At 41.9% G+C, this 14816-nt stretch overlaps 1 protein-coding gene across 3 annotated transcripts in view; it reads left to right on the forward strand.

Moving 5' to 3' along the window:
• pik3cd (phosphatidylinositol-4,5-bisphosphate 3-kinase, catalytic subunit delta) overlaps positions 1-14816 on the forward strand; it is a 51878-nt gene that overhangs the window by 32187 nt on the left and 4875 nt on the right. For 2 of the 3 annotated variants that reach the window (XM_064922872.1, XM_064922874.1), the window contains exons 19-22: positions 2863-3030; positions 6651-6777; positions 13985-14130; positions 14629-14761. In XM_064922872.1, the coding sequence (XP_064778944.1) occupies positions 2863-3030; positions 6651-6777; positions 13985-14130; positions 14629-14761 (574 nt within the window). The remainder of the gene's footprint in view (positions 1-2862; positions 3031-6650; positions 6778-13984; positions 14131-14628; positions 14762-14816) is intronic. The other variant, XM_064922873.1, reaches the window with a different exon arrangement.

Below are 14816 nucleotides of genomic sequence, written 5' to 3' on the forward strand. Positions count from 1 at the left end.
TGCCTGTATGACCCCACCTACAACGCCTGGGCATGCTCCTGATGAGGTGGCGGATGGTCTCCTGAGGGATCTCCTCCCAGACCTGGACTAAAGCATCCGCCAACTCCTGGACTGTCTGTGGTGCAATGTGGCGTTGGTGGATGGAGCGAGACATGATGTCCCAGATGTGCTCAATTGGATTCAGGTCTGGGGAAAGGGCGGGCCAGTCCATAGCATCAATGCCTTCCTCTTGCAGGAACTGCTGACACACTCCAGCCACATGAGGTCTAGCATTGTCTTGCATTACGAGGAACCCAGGGCCAACCGCACCAGCATATGGTCTCACAAGGGGTCTGAGGATCTCATCTCGGTAGCTAATGGCAGTCAGGCTACCTCTGGCGCGCACATGGAGGTGCGGCCCCCCAAAGAAATGCCACCCCACACCATGACTGACCGACCGCCAAACCAGTCATGCTGGAGGATGTTGCAGGCAGCAGAACGTTCTCCACGTCGTCTCCAGACTCTGTCACGTCTGCCACATGCTCAGTGTGAACCTGCTTTCATCTGTGAAGAGCACAGGGCACCAGTGGCGAATTTGCCAATCTTGGTGTTCTCTGGCAAATGCCAAACGTCCTGCACGGTGTTGGGCTGTAAGCACAACACCCACCTGTGGACGTCGGGCCCTCATACCACCCTCATGGAGTCTGTTTCTGACCGTTTGAGCAGACACATGCACATTTGTGGCCTGCTGGAGGTAATTTTGCAGGGCTCTGGCAGTGCTCCTCCTGCATCCTCCTTGCACAAAGGAGGAGGTAGCGGTCCTGCTGCTGGGTTGTTGCCCTCCTATGGCCTCCTCAACGTCTCCTGATGTACTGGCCTGTCTCATGGTTGCGCCTCCATGCTCTGGACACTATGCTGACAGACACAGCAAACCTTCTCGCATTGATGTGTCATCCTGGATGAGCTGCACTACCTGAGCCACTTGTGTGGGTTGTAGACTCTGTTTCATGCTACCACTAGAGTGAAAGCACCGCCAGCATTCAAAAGTGCCCAAAACATCAGCCAGGAAGCATAGGAACTGAGAAGTGGTCCCCACCTGCAGAACCACTCCTTTATTGGGGGTGTCTTGCTAATTGACTATAATTTCCACCTGTTGTCTATTCCATTTGCACAACAGCATGTGAAATGTATTGTCAATCAGTGTTGCTTCTGTAACAGTATAACTTTAGACCGTCCCCTCGCCCATACCCGGGCGCGAACCAGGGACCCTCTGCACACATCAACAACAGTCACCCACGAAGCATCGTTACCCATCGCTCCACAAAAGCCGCGGCCCTTGCAGAGCAAGGGGAACCACTACTTCAAGGTCTCAAAGCAAGTGACGTCACCGATTGAAATGCTATTTAGCGCACACCACCACTAACAAGCTAGCTTTTTCACATCCGTTACACTCACCCCCCTTTTGACCTCCTCCTTTTCCGCAGCAACCAGTGATCCGGGTCAACAGCATCAATGTAACAGTATAACTTTAAACCGCCCCTTCGCCCATACCTGGGTGCGAACCAGGGACCCTCTGCAGAGACCCTCCGATTGAAACGCTATTTAGCGCGCACCACCGCTAACTAAGCTAGCCGTTTCACATCCGTTACACTCCCTAAGTGGAAAGTTTGATTTCACAGAAGTGTGATTGACTTGGAGTTACATTGTGTTGTTTAAGTGTTCCCTTTATTTTTTTGAGCAGTGTATTATTATTATTATTATTTTAACATTTAGCTCAACATTAAATTACTTTGTGGATATTACTTTGTGGATAGAAAAGCTTGCTATGGAGAGGGAAAGCTATAGCTCAGTGAATTATTTACATTTGTGATGGAAAGACAAGCGAGAGTGAGTGGAGGAGGCGGCGGCTTGGCTTGAAGCACTGGGCATCTTGTGATAACATGCATTATCTAAATTAGGCCCACAGAATTATACCTACAGAGGAGTGGCTTTTATGCAGGAACTTTTAATGACTTCAGAGTTGGTTTATCGTTGGAGCTAGCTAGCTTGTGTGTGCAGAGCGGAATTAAAAACACATCTTACCTTTTTGTAGTTAATAAAGCCAATGTGAAACGTGATAATTATAGTATCCCGAAGTAGCATTGAAAAAGTTAATCCATTCTTCTCTAATAAAAAATCTCTCCCTATTTTCTGAATCATGCTTGTAATGTAAGTAGAATACAGCTTTGCTTCGGAAGGTGACGGGCAGGTAGCCTACACACTTTCACTGGCAAAGATTTTCAGCTGGCAGACAGACACTGGAAAATGTTTCTGATTGACAGAGGGGGGGGGCTTTGCATTGGTGCTTTATTGTGTTTGTTGTGGGACTGGAAAAAAATCCTGTAATGTGAAATAACATTATTAACCGGTTCCCATGCTTTTAAAATAACGGTTCTGTTCCAGAACAGTATAGACCACTTTCGTTTATGGTTCTGATTCTGTTCCTTGAAAAACTGAATTATTTTTCTGTTTTTGGTTCTTTCATGAACTGGTATCAACCCCTGCTTAGCAGTGGACCTAGTTGTGGGTTCAGAGGTGGGTTCAGTGAACCACACTTACAGGATGAGTAACCTTGCTTGAGACCCATTGAATACCTGCATTAGCCCCGTAAGCTAATACCTAGGGTTTTGCTTGTGGCGCGCAGGAATCCTGGATTTGAATTCAGTAGGTGACATTGCAGTCAAACGGTCCTACAGACATACTGGGAACAGGTTCGGGGAAAATTGATAAGATGGTTTTCTAACAATGTACTTAGGGCATACAGTTATACGTTATTAATTGTTATGAGCATATAATAGGCCTTATAATGTTTTATGGATTAACTTTTTCTACTGTCTCTGTAAGGATGATCCCCTACGGCTGCCTCTCCACCGGGAACAAGACAGGCCTCATTGAGGTGGTGAAAAACTCAGACACCATCGCCAACATCCAGCGCAACAACAGCAACAGTGCCGCGACTGCTGCCTTCAACAAAGACGCTCTGCTCAACTGGCTTAAATCCAAGAACCCAGAGTAAGTGTGACAGAGACACTGGTCTAGCAGTCATGTCTACGGTGACGGCATGGGTTTGTATGGAGCCTACTGCCCTTTGACACAACCTCTCTCTATCTTTTCCCACTGTCATCCACTGTCTCTATCTAGGGTGGGCAGGGTAGCCTAGTGGTTAGAGCGTTGGACTAGTAACCAGAATGTTGCAAGTTCAAACCCCCGAGCTGACAAGGTACAAATCTGTCGTTCTGCCCCTGAACAGGCAGTTAACCCACTGTTCCTAGGCCGTCATTGAAAATAAGAATTTATTCTTAACTGACTTGCCTGGTTAAATAAAGGTAAAATAAAAAATAAATAAAAATATACACTGAGTATACAAAACATTAAGAACACCTGCTCTCATTACAGACTGACCAGGTGATTCCAGGTGAATGCTATGATCCCTTATTAATGTCACTTGTTACATCCACTTTAATCAGTGTAAATGAAGGGTAGGAGACAGGTTAAAGAAGGATTTTTAAGCCTTACTACAATTGAGACATGAATTGTGTACCATTCAGAGGGTGAATGGGCAAGACAAAAGATTTAAGTGCCTTTGAACGGGGTATGGTAGTAGGTGCCAGGCGCACCGGTTTGTGTCAAGAACTGCAAAGCTGCTGGGTTTTTCACACTCAACAGTTTCCCGTGTGTATCAAGTATTTGCCACCACCCAAAAGGGTATCCAGCCAACTTGACACAACTGTGGGAAGCTTGGAGGCAACATGGGCCAGCATCCCTGTAGAACGCTTTTGACACCATTTAGTATCCATGCCCCGATGAATTGAGGCTGTTCTGAGGACAAAATATATACACTGAGTATACAAAACATTATGAACACCTGCTATTTCCATTATATAGACTGACCAGGTGAAAGTGAAGCTTTTAGGGGGGGGTTATTAGGAAGGTCTTCCTAATGTTTGGTATACTTAGTGTAATCTGAAAATATCTTCAACTACACTACCGGTCAAAAGTTTTAGAACACCTACTTATTCAAGAGTTTTTCTTTATTTTTAATATTTTCTACATTGTAGAATAATAGTGAAGACATCAAAACTATGAAATAACACATATGGAATCATGTACTAATCAAAAAAGTGTTAATCTATTTTATATTTGAAATTATTCAAATAGCCACCCTTTGCCTTGATGACAGCTTTGCACACTCTTGGCATTATCTCAACCAGCTTCATGAGGCAGTCACCTGGAATGCATTTCAAATAACAGGTGTGCCTTCTTAAAAGTTAATTTGTGTCTTTCCTTCTTAATATGTTTGAGCCAATCAGTTGTGTTGTGACAAGTTAGGGGGGGGGGGGGGTATGCAGAAGAGAGCCCTGTTTGGTAAAAGACCAAGTCCATATTATGGCAAGAACAGCTCAAATAAGCAAAGAGAAATGACAGTCCATAATTTTTTAAGACATGAAGGTCAGTCAATATGGAGCATTTCAAGAACTTTGAAAGTTTCTTCATGTGCAGTTGCAAAAAATGTGATGAAACTGGCTCTCATGAGGACCGCCACAGGAATGGAAGACCCAGAGTTACCTATGTTGCAGAGGATAAGTTCATTAGGCTTAACAGCATCAGAAATTGCATCCCAAATAAATGCTTCACAGAATTCAAGTAACAGACACATAACAACATCAACTGTTCAGAGGAGACTGTGTGAATCAGGCCTTCATGGTCCAATTGCTGCAAAGAAACCACTACTGAAGGACACCAATAAGAAGAATAGACTTGCTTGGACCAAGAAACACGAGCAGTGGAAATTTTTCCTTTGTTCTGGAGTCCAAATTGGAGATTTTTTGTTCCAACCGCTGTGTCTTTGTGAGACGCGGTGTGGGTGAACGGATGATCTCCGCATGTGTATTTCCCACCGTAAAGCATGGAGGAGGTGTTATGGTGTGGGGGTGCTTTGCTGGTGACACTGTCTGTGATTTATTTACAACTCAAGGCACACTTAACAAACATGGCTACCACAGCATTCTGCAACGATACGCCATCCAATCTGGTTTGGGTTTAGTGGGACTATCATTGACCCAACACACCTCCAGGCTGTGTAAGGGCTATTTAACCAAGAAGGATCGTGATGGAGTGCTGCATCAGATGACCTGGCCTCCACAAACCCTCTGACCTCAACCAAATTGAGATGGTTTGAGATGACTTGGACCGCAGAGTGAAGGAAAAGCAGCCAACAAGTGCTCAGCCTATGTGGGAATTCCTTCAAGACCTTTGGAAAAGCATTCCAGGTGAAGCTGGTTAAGAGAATGCCAAGAGTGTGCAAAGCTGTCATCAAGGCAATGGGTGGCTATTTGAAGAATCTCAAATATAAAATATTTTAACACTTTTTTGGTTCCATATGTGTTATTTCATAGTTTCATTATTCTACAATGTAGAAAATAGTAAAAAATAAAGAAAAACCCTTGAATGATTAGGTGTTCTAAAACGTTTGACTGGTAGTGTATATCTTCGACGAAACGAATTACAGATAGGGTAGCTCTCAAGCATGCTAAACTGAACCTATGATTTCACCTTAGAGGTGAATTGCACCAGCTCTGAGCTTATTAGCTGTTTAAACCTCTAAATCCAAGACAATCATACTGGCCAGTTGTGACAGCGTTTTTGCAGTTGCCTTTGATGCTGACTGGCGGCGGGACCTCAATCCTAATCTCTCATAGACAGGTGCACGTAACATAGGATGGTATCGTAGCGTCTGTCAACAGGCTGTGGGAGGCGACGACTAACAAGGAACTTTTTTCTCAGTGCGCAGATGTTTGTCACTTATCATTTAGACCAATCACAATTTTGCAGGTGAATTCAGGTGTATTCATCTTTTGAATTTCGGAAGGCAAGGGGACATTTGGCCAATTCTTTGGCTCACAGTTTCCATTTAGTGGGGTGGAGTCTCATTAGTGTCTTTTCTCATACATTTCCCCCAAGTAGTTAATCGAGCATCTGATGCAATTACGCAAAAGAAATTACATTTCTGGCTTTGCAAGATTAATCTGGAGGCAAAAGAAACGGACACCTGTTTAGGCGAGGTGCTGGCTAGCGGAGTAGAACACTTGGAAAAGAAAAGGAGAGACGCACACTCTAGGAGCTCAGATGCAATAATTTAATAACCTAATAACCAATGTTTCGACAGACAAGCTAAACCTTTAAATAATGTATAAACTATTGGCGTTATATAAGTAATGTTGGGTGGGTGCAGTACAAGGGCTGTCAAAACAGCTCCACATCACACAGAAGCTGCAAAGTGTTAAAGCCTCTTGGTTAGAATGGAATGGGGAATATCTGTAATAGTTTAACATAGTGAACCCAATAGATGTCTAGACAGGACTGTGTAACATGGCTGTCAATCATCTGTCACCCTCCGAATCTTCTCTGCAAATATTTAATAGAGCTGTGACAAAAACCTGCCTCATGCCTCAACTATATTGAGAACGAGAGGGTCAAGTGTGTGCGTGCGTACCCCACTGTTTCCACTTGACTTGGGAATGTGAGAGAAAGGTAAAGAGATATAACATTCAATGGAGGAAGGGATAAAAGAAAGTGCGGAGAAAGCAAACTGATCCCATGTGGTCTCTCCTCTCTCTCATCTATTTTGTCAGCAGGGATAAACTTGACCAGGCCATTGAGGAGTTCACACTATCATGTGCTGGTTACTGTGTAGCCACTTACGTGTTGGGTATCGGTGATCGCCACAACGACAATATCATGATCAAGGAGACTGGGCAGGTGAGATGCACAGGATTTTCTTTTTTTTTAAAGTGTAGAAACTTGATAATTTGTATAAATCTGATTAGAGTGGGTATTCCTGGTAGGAATAGAACTCATTGTTTATACCTAAGAAACAAAAATGTTTAGCTTTTTTATCTTACACAATGAATCATTCATAAAGTAAACTGATGAACACTTATTCTTAGACAGACAATTGAAATGCCAGTAAGTCAAAATAATCACACTTGACCTCTCAAAAACTATGATACTGACTCTACTACATGTGGTAGGTGGATGGATCGATAGATTACAAAAGTATGTGGACACGTGCTCGTCAAACATCTCATTCCAATATCATGGGCATTAATATGGAGTTGGTCCGCCCTTTGCTGCTATAACAGCCTCTACCTCTTCTTGAAAGGCTTTCCACTACATGTTGGAACATTGCTGCGAGGACTTGCTTCCATTCAGCCACGAGCATTAGTGAGGTTGGGCACTAATGTTGGCCGATTAGACTTGGCTCGCAGTCGGACTTCCAATTCGTCCCAAAGGTGTTCGATGGGGTTGAGGTCCGGGGCTCTGTGCAGGCCAGGCCAGTCAAGTTGTTAAACACTGATCTCGAAAAAACATTTCTGTATGGACCTCGCTTTGTGTACAGGGGCAATGTCATGCTGAAACATGAAAGGTCCATCCCCAAACTGTTGCCACAAAGTTGGAAGAACAGAGTCGTCTATAAAATGCTGTAGCATTAAGATTTCCCTTCACATGAACTAAGGGGCCTAGCCCGAACCATGAAAAATAACCCCAGACCATTATTCCATCAAACTTTACAGTTGGCACTATGCATTGGGGCAGGGAGCCTTCTCCTGGCATCCTCTAAACCCAGATTAGTCCGTCGGACTGCCAGATGGTGACGCGCGATTCATCACTCCAGAGAACCTGTTTCAACTGCTCCAAAGTCCAATGGCAGCGAGCTTTACACCACTCCAGCCGATGCTTGGCATTGCGGGTGGTGATCTTAGGGTTGTGTGCGGCTGCTTGGTCATGGAGACCCATTTCATGAAGCTCCCGACGAACAGTTATTGTGCTGACATTGCTTCCAGAGAAAGTTTGGAACTCTGTAGTGAGTGTTGCAAACGAAGACAGACGATTTTTACATGCTAAGTGCTTCAGCACTCCGCGGTCCCTTTCTGCGAGCTTGTGTAGCCTACCACTTTGCGGCTGAGCCGTTGTTGTTCCTATATGTTTATACTTCACAATAACAGCATTTACAGTTGACCAGGGCAGCCCTAGCAGGGCAGACATTTGAAGAACAAACTTGTTGGAAAGGTGGCATCCTATGACGGTGCCACGTTGAAAGTCACTGAGCTCTTCAGTAAGGCCATTCTACTGCCAATGTTTGTCTATGGAGATTGCATGGCTGTGTGCTTGATTTTATACACCTGTCTGCAATGGGTGTGGCTGAAATAGCCAGATCCACTCATTTGAAGGGGTGTCCACATACTTTTGGATCGATAGATACATATGCGTAGTAGTTAGTTCTACCACAAAGTGGCACGTCTTACTACACACAGCAATGCTAATTGTCTTGAAAACACAACCCTAGGCAACAGCAGTGACAATGGTCTGGGATCAATGACAGACTTTCTTAGTAACTTCAAAAAGGGAATCAATCACGAGGCAGACATGCCAGAATGTCGTCATTTAAAACCAGTGGTGGAAAAAGTACTAAAATGTCATACTTGAGTAAAAGTAAAGATACCTTAACAGAAAATTACTCAAGTGAAAGTTACCCAGTAAAATACTACTTGAGTAAAAGTCCCAAAGTATCTGGTTTTAAATGTACTCAAGTACAGTAGTAGAAAAGGTACTCAATTGTCATACTTGCGTAAAGTACAAAGTAAAAGTAAATGCTATACATCAAATTCCTTATATTAAGCAAACCAGACGGCACGATTATCTTATTTTTTTAAATGGACAGACAGGCACACTCCAACACAAAGTGTTATATTGATAGATGCCCTAATACTGTCCTGGTTGAGCATTATAAATGTAAAAAAGTACTTTTAGGTGTCAGGGAAAATGTATGGAGTAAAAGGTACATTATTCTCTTAAGGAATATAGTGGAGTAAAAGTAAAAGATGTCTAAAATATAAATAGTAAAGTACAGATACCCCCAAAAACGACTGAAGTAGTACTTTCAAGCATTTTTACTTACAGTTGAAGTCAGAAGTTTACATATACCTTAGCCAAATACATTTAAACTCAGTTTTTCACCATTTCTGACATTTCATCCTAGTAAAAATTCCCTGTTTTAGATCAGTTACGATCACCACTTTATTTTAAGAATGTGAAATGTCAAAATAATAGTAAAGAGAATGATTTATTTCAGCTTTTATTTATTTCATCACATTCCCAGTAGTCAGAAATGTAAATACACTCAATTAGTATTTGGTAGCACTGCCTTTAAATTGTTTAACTTGGGTCAGACGTTTCGCGTAGCCTTCCACAACCTTCCCACAATAAGTTGGGTGAATTTTGGCCCATTCCTCCTGACAGCTGGTGTAACTGAGTCAGGTTTGTAGGCCTCCTTGCTCGCACACGCTTTTTCAGTTCTGGCCCACAAATTTTCTATAGGATTGAGGTCAGTGCTTTGTGATGGCCACTCCAATACCTTGACTTCGTTGTCCTTAAGCCATTTTGCAACAACTTTGAAAGTATGCTTGGGGTCATTGTCCATTTGGAAGACCCATTTGCAATCAAGCTTTAACTTCCTGACTGATGTCTTGAGATGTTGCTTCAATATATCCACATAATTTTCTTACCTCATGATGCCATCTATTTTGTGAAGTGCACCAGTCCCTCCTGCAGCAAAGCACCCCACAACATGATGCTGCGACCTCCATGCTTGTGTTCTTCGGCTTACAAGCCTCCCCCTTTTTCCTCCAAACATAACGATGGTCATTATGGCCAAGCAGTTATATTTTTGTTTCATCAGACCAGAGGACATTTCTCCCAAAAAGTATGATCTTTGTCCCCATGTGCAGTTGCAAATCGTAGTCTGGCTTTTTTATGGCGGTTTTGGAGCAGTGACCTCTTCCTTGCTGAGCGGCCTTTCAGGTTATGTCAATATAGGACTTGTTTTACTGTGGATACTGTGGATTTTACTGTTTCCTCCACCATCTTCACAAGGTCCATTGCTATTGTTCTGGGATTGAGTTGCACTTTTCGCACCAAAGTATGTTCATCTGTAGGAGACAGAATGCGTCTCCTTCCTGAGTGGTATGATGGCTGCGTGGGTCCATGGTGTTTATACTTGCGTACTATTGTTTGTACAGATGAACGTGGTACCTTCAGGCATTTGGAAATTGCTCCCAAGGATGAACCAGACATGTGGAGGTCTACATTTTTTTTAATCTAAGGTCTTGACTGATTTCTTTTGATTTTCCCATGATGTCAAGCAAAGAGGCACTGAGTTTGAATGTAGGCCTTGAAATACATCCACAGGTACACCTCCAATTGACTCAAATTATGTCAATTAGCCTATCAGAAGCTTCTAAAGCCATGACATAATTTTCTGGAATTTTCCAAGTTGTTTAAAGGCACTGTCAACTTAGTGTATATAAACTTCTGACCCACTGGAATTGTGATACAGTGAATTATAAGTTAAATAATCTGTCTGTAAACAATTGTTGGAAAAATGACTTGTGTCATGCACAAAATAGATGTCCTAACCGACTTTCCAAAACTATAGTTTGTTAACAAGAAATTTGTGGAGTGGTTGGAAAAAAAAGTTAATGACTCCAACCTAAGTGTATGTAAACTTCCGACTTCAACTGTAAGTACTTCACACCACTGTTAAAAACAAAGTTTGAAAGCAAAACCTTTGCAGTGGTTTTAGTGAAGACAGATGATGCAAACTAGCCACTTTATAAGAATTTATATCATTCATAATAATCTGTAAAGCATTTAAAAAATCTAATGAAATGTTATTTGTCACATGCACCAAAGACAACAGGTTTTTGTTAAATGCTTACTTACAAGCACTTAACCAACAACGCAGTTCAAGAAATAGAGTTAAGAAAATATTTACTAAATAAGCTAAAGTAAAAAATTCAATAAAAAGTAACACAATAAAATAATTATACCGAGGCTATACATATATACTGGTACCGAGTCAATGTGCAGGGGTACAGGTTAGTCGTGTTAATTTGTACATGTAGTTGGGGAAAGTGACAATGCATAGATAATAAACAGCAAGTAGCATCAGTGTAAAATCAAAGGGTGGTAGGGGGTGTCAATGTAAATAGTCCAGGTGGCCATTTTGTTAATTGTTAAGCAGCCTTATAGTTTGGGGGTAGAAGCTGTTAAGGAGCCTAGACTTGGCGCTGTGGTACCGCTTGCTGTGCGGTAACAGAGAGAACAGTCTATGACTTGGGTGACTGGAGTCTTTGACAATCCTCTGACATCGCCTAGTGTAGAGGTCCTGGATGGCAGGAAGCTTGGCCCCAGTGATGTACTGGGCCGTACACACTACCCTCTGTAGCACCTTACGTTTGGATGCTGAGCAGTTGCCATACCAGGCGGTGATGCAACCGATCAGGATGCTCTCAATGGTGCAGCTGTAGACCTTTTTGAGGATCTGGAGACCTACGCCTAGGGCTGTTGCGGTGACCACATTACCGTCACACCAGCGGTCACGAGTCACGAAAGCAGTCAAATTCCACATGACCGTTTAGTCACAGTAATTAGGCTTCTCCAAGCTCTGATGGTGCTGCTGGTCATTAGTAGTCTACCAAACTTGCTTAACTGCCTGTTACTCAGCACTCTATTGTCCCTCTAATCACTCTGACATCAATGCAAATGTATATGAAAATCTAATCAAACACGTCATGGGAGCCCATTGCGCAACATTTCTATAGGCAATGCAATTGCGGGAGAAAACAGAGTGATGGCCGCTAATAAAAAGACTAGAATCCCATCAGCTTTCTACAGGCTAGGCCTACTATATTTATTTCTCAACTTTCCTAATATTAAGCACATTGCTTATATTTACAACAGGAGTATAGCCTTCCTGGCTGGCATGAAAATAAACTACGGGGAAAATTGTCCTCCAATCGCTATTTAAGTGCATAGATGACAGATTTTTTTCCCACTGTCCCTGTTTCGATACAGGTGCATGATAATGGTTCATTCTAAATCAAAACAAATTTAACACATATATTATTTAGTATATGTAAGGACAAGATGAAATCAAGATTAGTCTGATGGGTGACAATATTAGCCTATCAATTGTGAATTATATATTATCACTTGTGAATGATGCCCAGCATAAGAAAAAAACACTTTTTGGAATCATTGTCGCACACCTCACGTGGCCTAGCCCATAGGCTAATGTGTTTTAATGAGATTTGTATCACAACTATAGCTGACTACCATGCACGCATTGCTGCGCTTATAATTTGAAGAAATAGCCAAATAGTTTATCAACATTTTAAGTTCAACTTTCTGATCTGTTGCGTCATCCACATTGCATAAAAAACTTTTTTTTTATGCTAGTGGTTGTATTAATTTGGGATCTATCGCATCCCACAACTGTCCCAGAATGTTTGGAATATTTATTTATTGCACAGAATAGAATAGTTTGACTTTTGTGCTATGGGGATAGTAGATTGACATAGGCTAGTACTTTTGCTGTTCATTAGGCAGCCATCTTGTTGGCTGATGAAAAGTAAATGCGGACAGTTCTTCCAATATCTTCTCTATGCACCTCGGAATTGAATAAGCCCATGCGGAGTTGGGCAATGTGTCTCTTCACTTGTAGCCCGTGAGAAAGATCTGATCACATGATGGAGTGCGCAGCCCTCAGGGAGAAGGGCACAACGGTCACTGGTCGCAAAAGGCATATATTTTTTTTAAGGTGCATTACGGCCACACAAAGGGGATGCTGTCGTGAAATTCTAGGCATTATCAAGTCCTGGTCAAATTGTGAATGATTGACTGATGTAGTGTCTACAGGCTGCACAAAAAAACAGAGCAGAGTTCATGCCATTCAAGCGACTTTTTTCAATTCATCATTAGTCAAACCATGCAGCCATACAATGTATTAAAAATCAAAACATACAGTACCAATCAAAAGTTTGGCCTACTCATTCCAGGGTTTTTGTTTATTTTTACTATTTTCTATGTTGTAGAATAATAGTGAAGGTGTCAAAACTATGAAATAACACATATGGAATCATGTAGTAACCAAAAAAGTTTTTGAACAAATCTAAATATATTTTATACTCTTCAAAGTAGCCACCCTTTGCCTTGATGACAGCTTTGCACACTCTCAACCAGCTTTACCCTGAATGCCTTTTCAACAGTCTTGAAGGAGTTCCCACATATGCTGAGCACTTGTTGGCTGCTTTTCCTTCACTCTGCGGTCCAACTCATTCCAAACCATCTCACTGGTACTTTCTGCTTTAGGTTTTGCTTGTAAGCAGGAATCAGGATATAATTATGGTCAGATTTGCCAAATGGATGGCAAGTGAGAGCTTTGTATGCTTCTCTGTGTATGGAGTATAGGTGATCTAGAGTTTTTTCCCCTCTGGTTGCACATGCTGGTAGAAATGAGGTAAAACGGATTTAAGTTTAAAGTCCCCGATCACTAGGAGTGCCGCTTCTGGATGAGCATTTTATTATTTTCTTATGGCCTTATACAGCTCGTTGATTGCGGTCTAGTGCCAGCATCCATTTGTGGTGGTAAATAGACGTTTATGAAAAATATGGTAGATAGTGTGGTCTATAGTTTATCATGAGGTACTCTACCTCAGGCGTGCAATACCTCGAGACCTACTTAATATTAGAAATTGCGCACCAAATGTTATTGACAAATAGACACGTAGGTGTTCTGTCAATGCACAGACAACCCAGCCAACTGAATATTATCTGCGTCGTCGTTCAGCCACGACTCGGTGAAACAAGATATTACATTTTTTAATGTCCCGTTGGTAGGATAGTCTCAAGCGGAGATCATCCAGTTTATTTTCCATTTAATGGCTTGTTCATGAGTTATTCAATACTTGTGTTACCAACATATTTAATCTGATCCATTTTTAAGACCTCACTTGCCTGCAGCTACAATGGAAATCTCAATAATGATGTTTCATAATAATGTTTGGATGGTGTGGAAAACGTCTGTTAATCTCCTGCTTGTCTTCCCTCTTTTTTTCTCTTTTAGCTGTTCCACATTGACTTTGGGCACTTTCTGGGAAACTTCAAGAGCAAATTTGGGATCAACAGGGAACGTGTGCCTTTTATTCTGACGTACGACTTTGTCCACGTCATCCAACAAGGGAGGACCAACAACAGTGAGAAGTTTGAAAGGTAAAACATGAAATCTATCAATCCCTTATCATGTGTTCAATTCCCGCTGGGGCCAACCATACGAAAAATGTATGCACGCATGACAGTAAGGCTCTTTGGATAAAACCGTGTGCTAAATGCCATATTTTGTGTTATATAGTATTATATAGTATTATATATTGTTCATATCCAACACTGTATTGTCTCTGTTAATATAGAGTTGTACCAAGATAAAAAATAAAACAGAAAGATACATAATGATGTTTTACGAATCTGTCACCGTATTCATATAATTCCATTTGTTGTTTTGTTTTTACTCCAAATCAGAGACGATAGGGGACACATCCGATCATCTTAATGTATTTGTCAATCTCATATTATTGGTGATTTGTTAGCACCCAACTGTGAATAATTGTACTTATACCTGTACGTACTTATATAACCATGCATACTTATTTTACGGTGATCCTGAAGCTCCATTATAATGGTGTGGTACATCTCGTATTGTGCCACCAACAGGTTCAGAGAGTGCTGTGAGCAGGCCTATAAGATCTTGTGTCGCAATGGGACTCTGTTTGTTAACCTGTTTGCCATGATGAAAGCAGCCGGACTGCCTGAGCTGAGCTCCTTCAAGGACATCCAGTACCTAAAGGTGAGAGGGGCGCCTCCTTTTATTGCCAGATATGTTGAACGGAGCATTATGTATA

This window comes from Oncorhynchus masou, chromosome 18 (assembly GCF_036934945.1).
Source record: "Oncorhynchus masou masou isolate Uvic2021 chromosome 18, UVic_Omas_1.1, whole genome shotgun sequence".
NCBI classification, from domain to species: domain Eukaryota; kingdom Metazoa; phylum Chordata; class Actinopteri; order Salmoniformes; family Salmonidae; genus Oncorhynchus; species Oncorhynchus masou.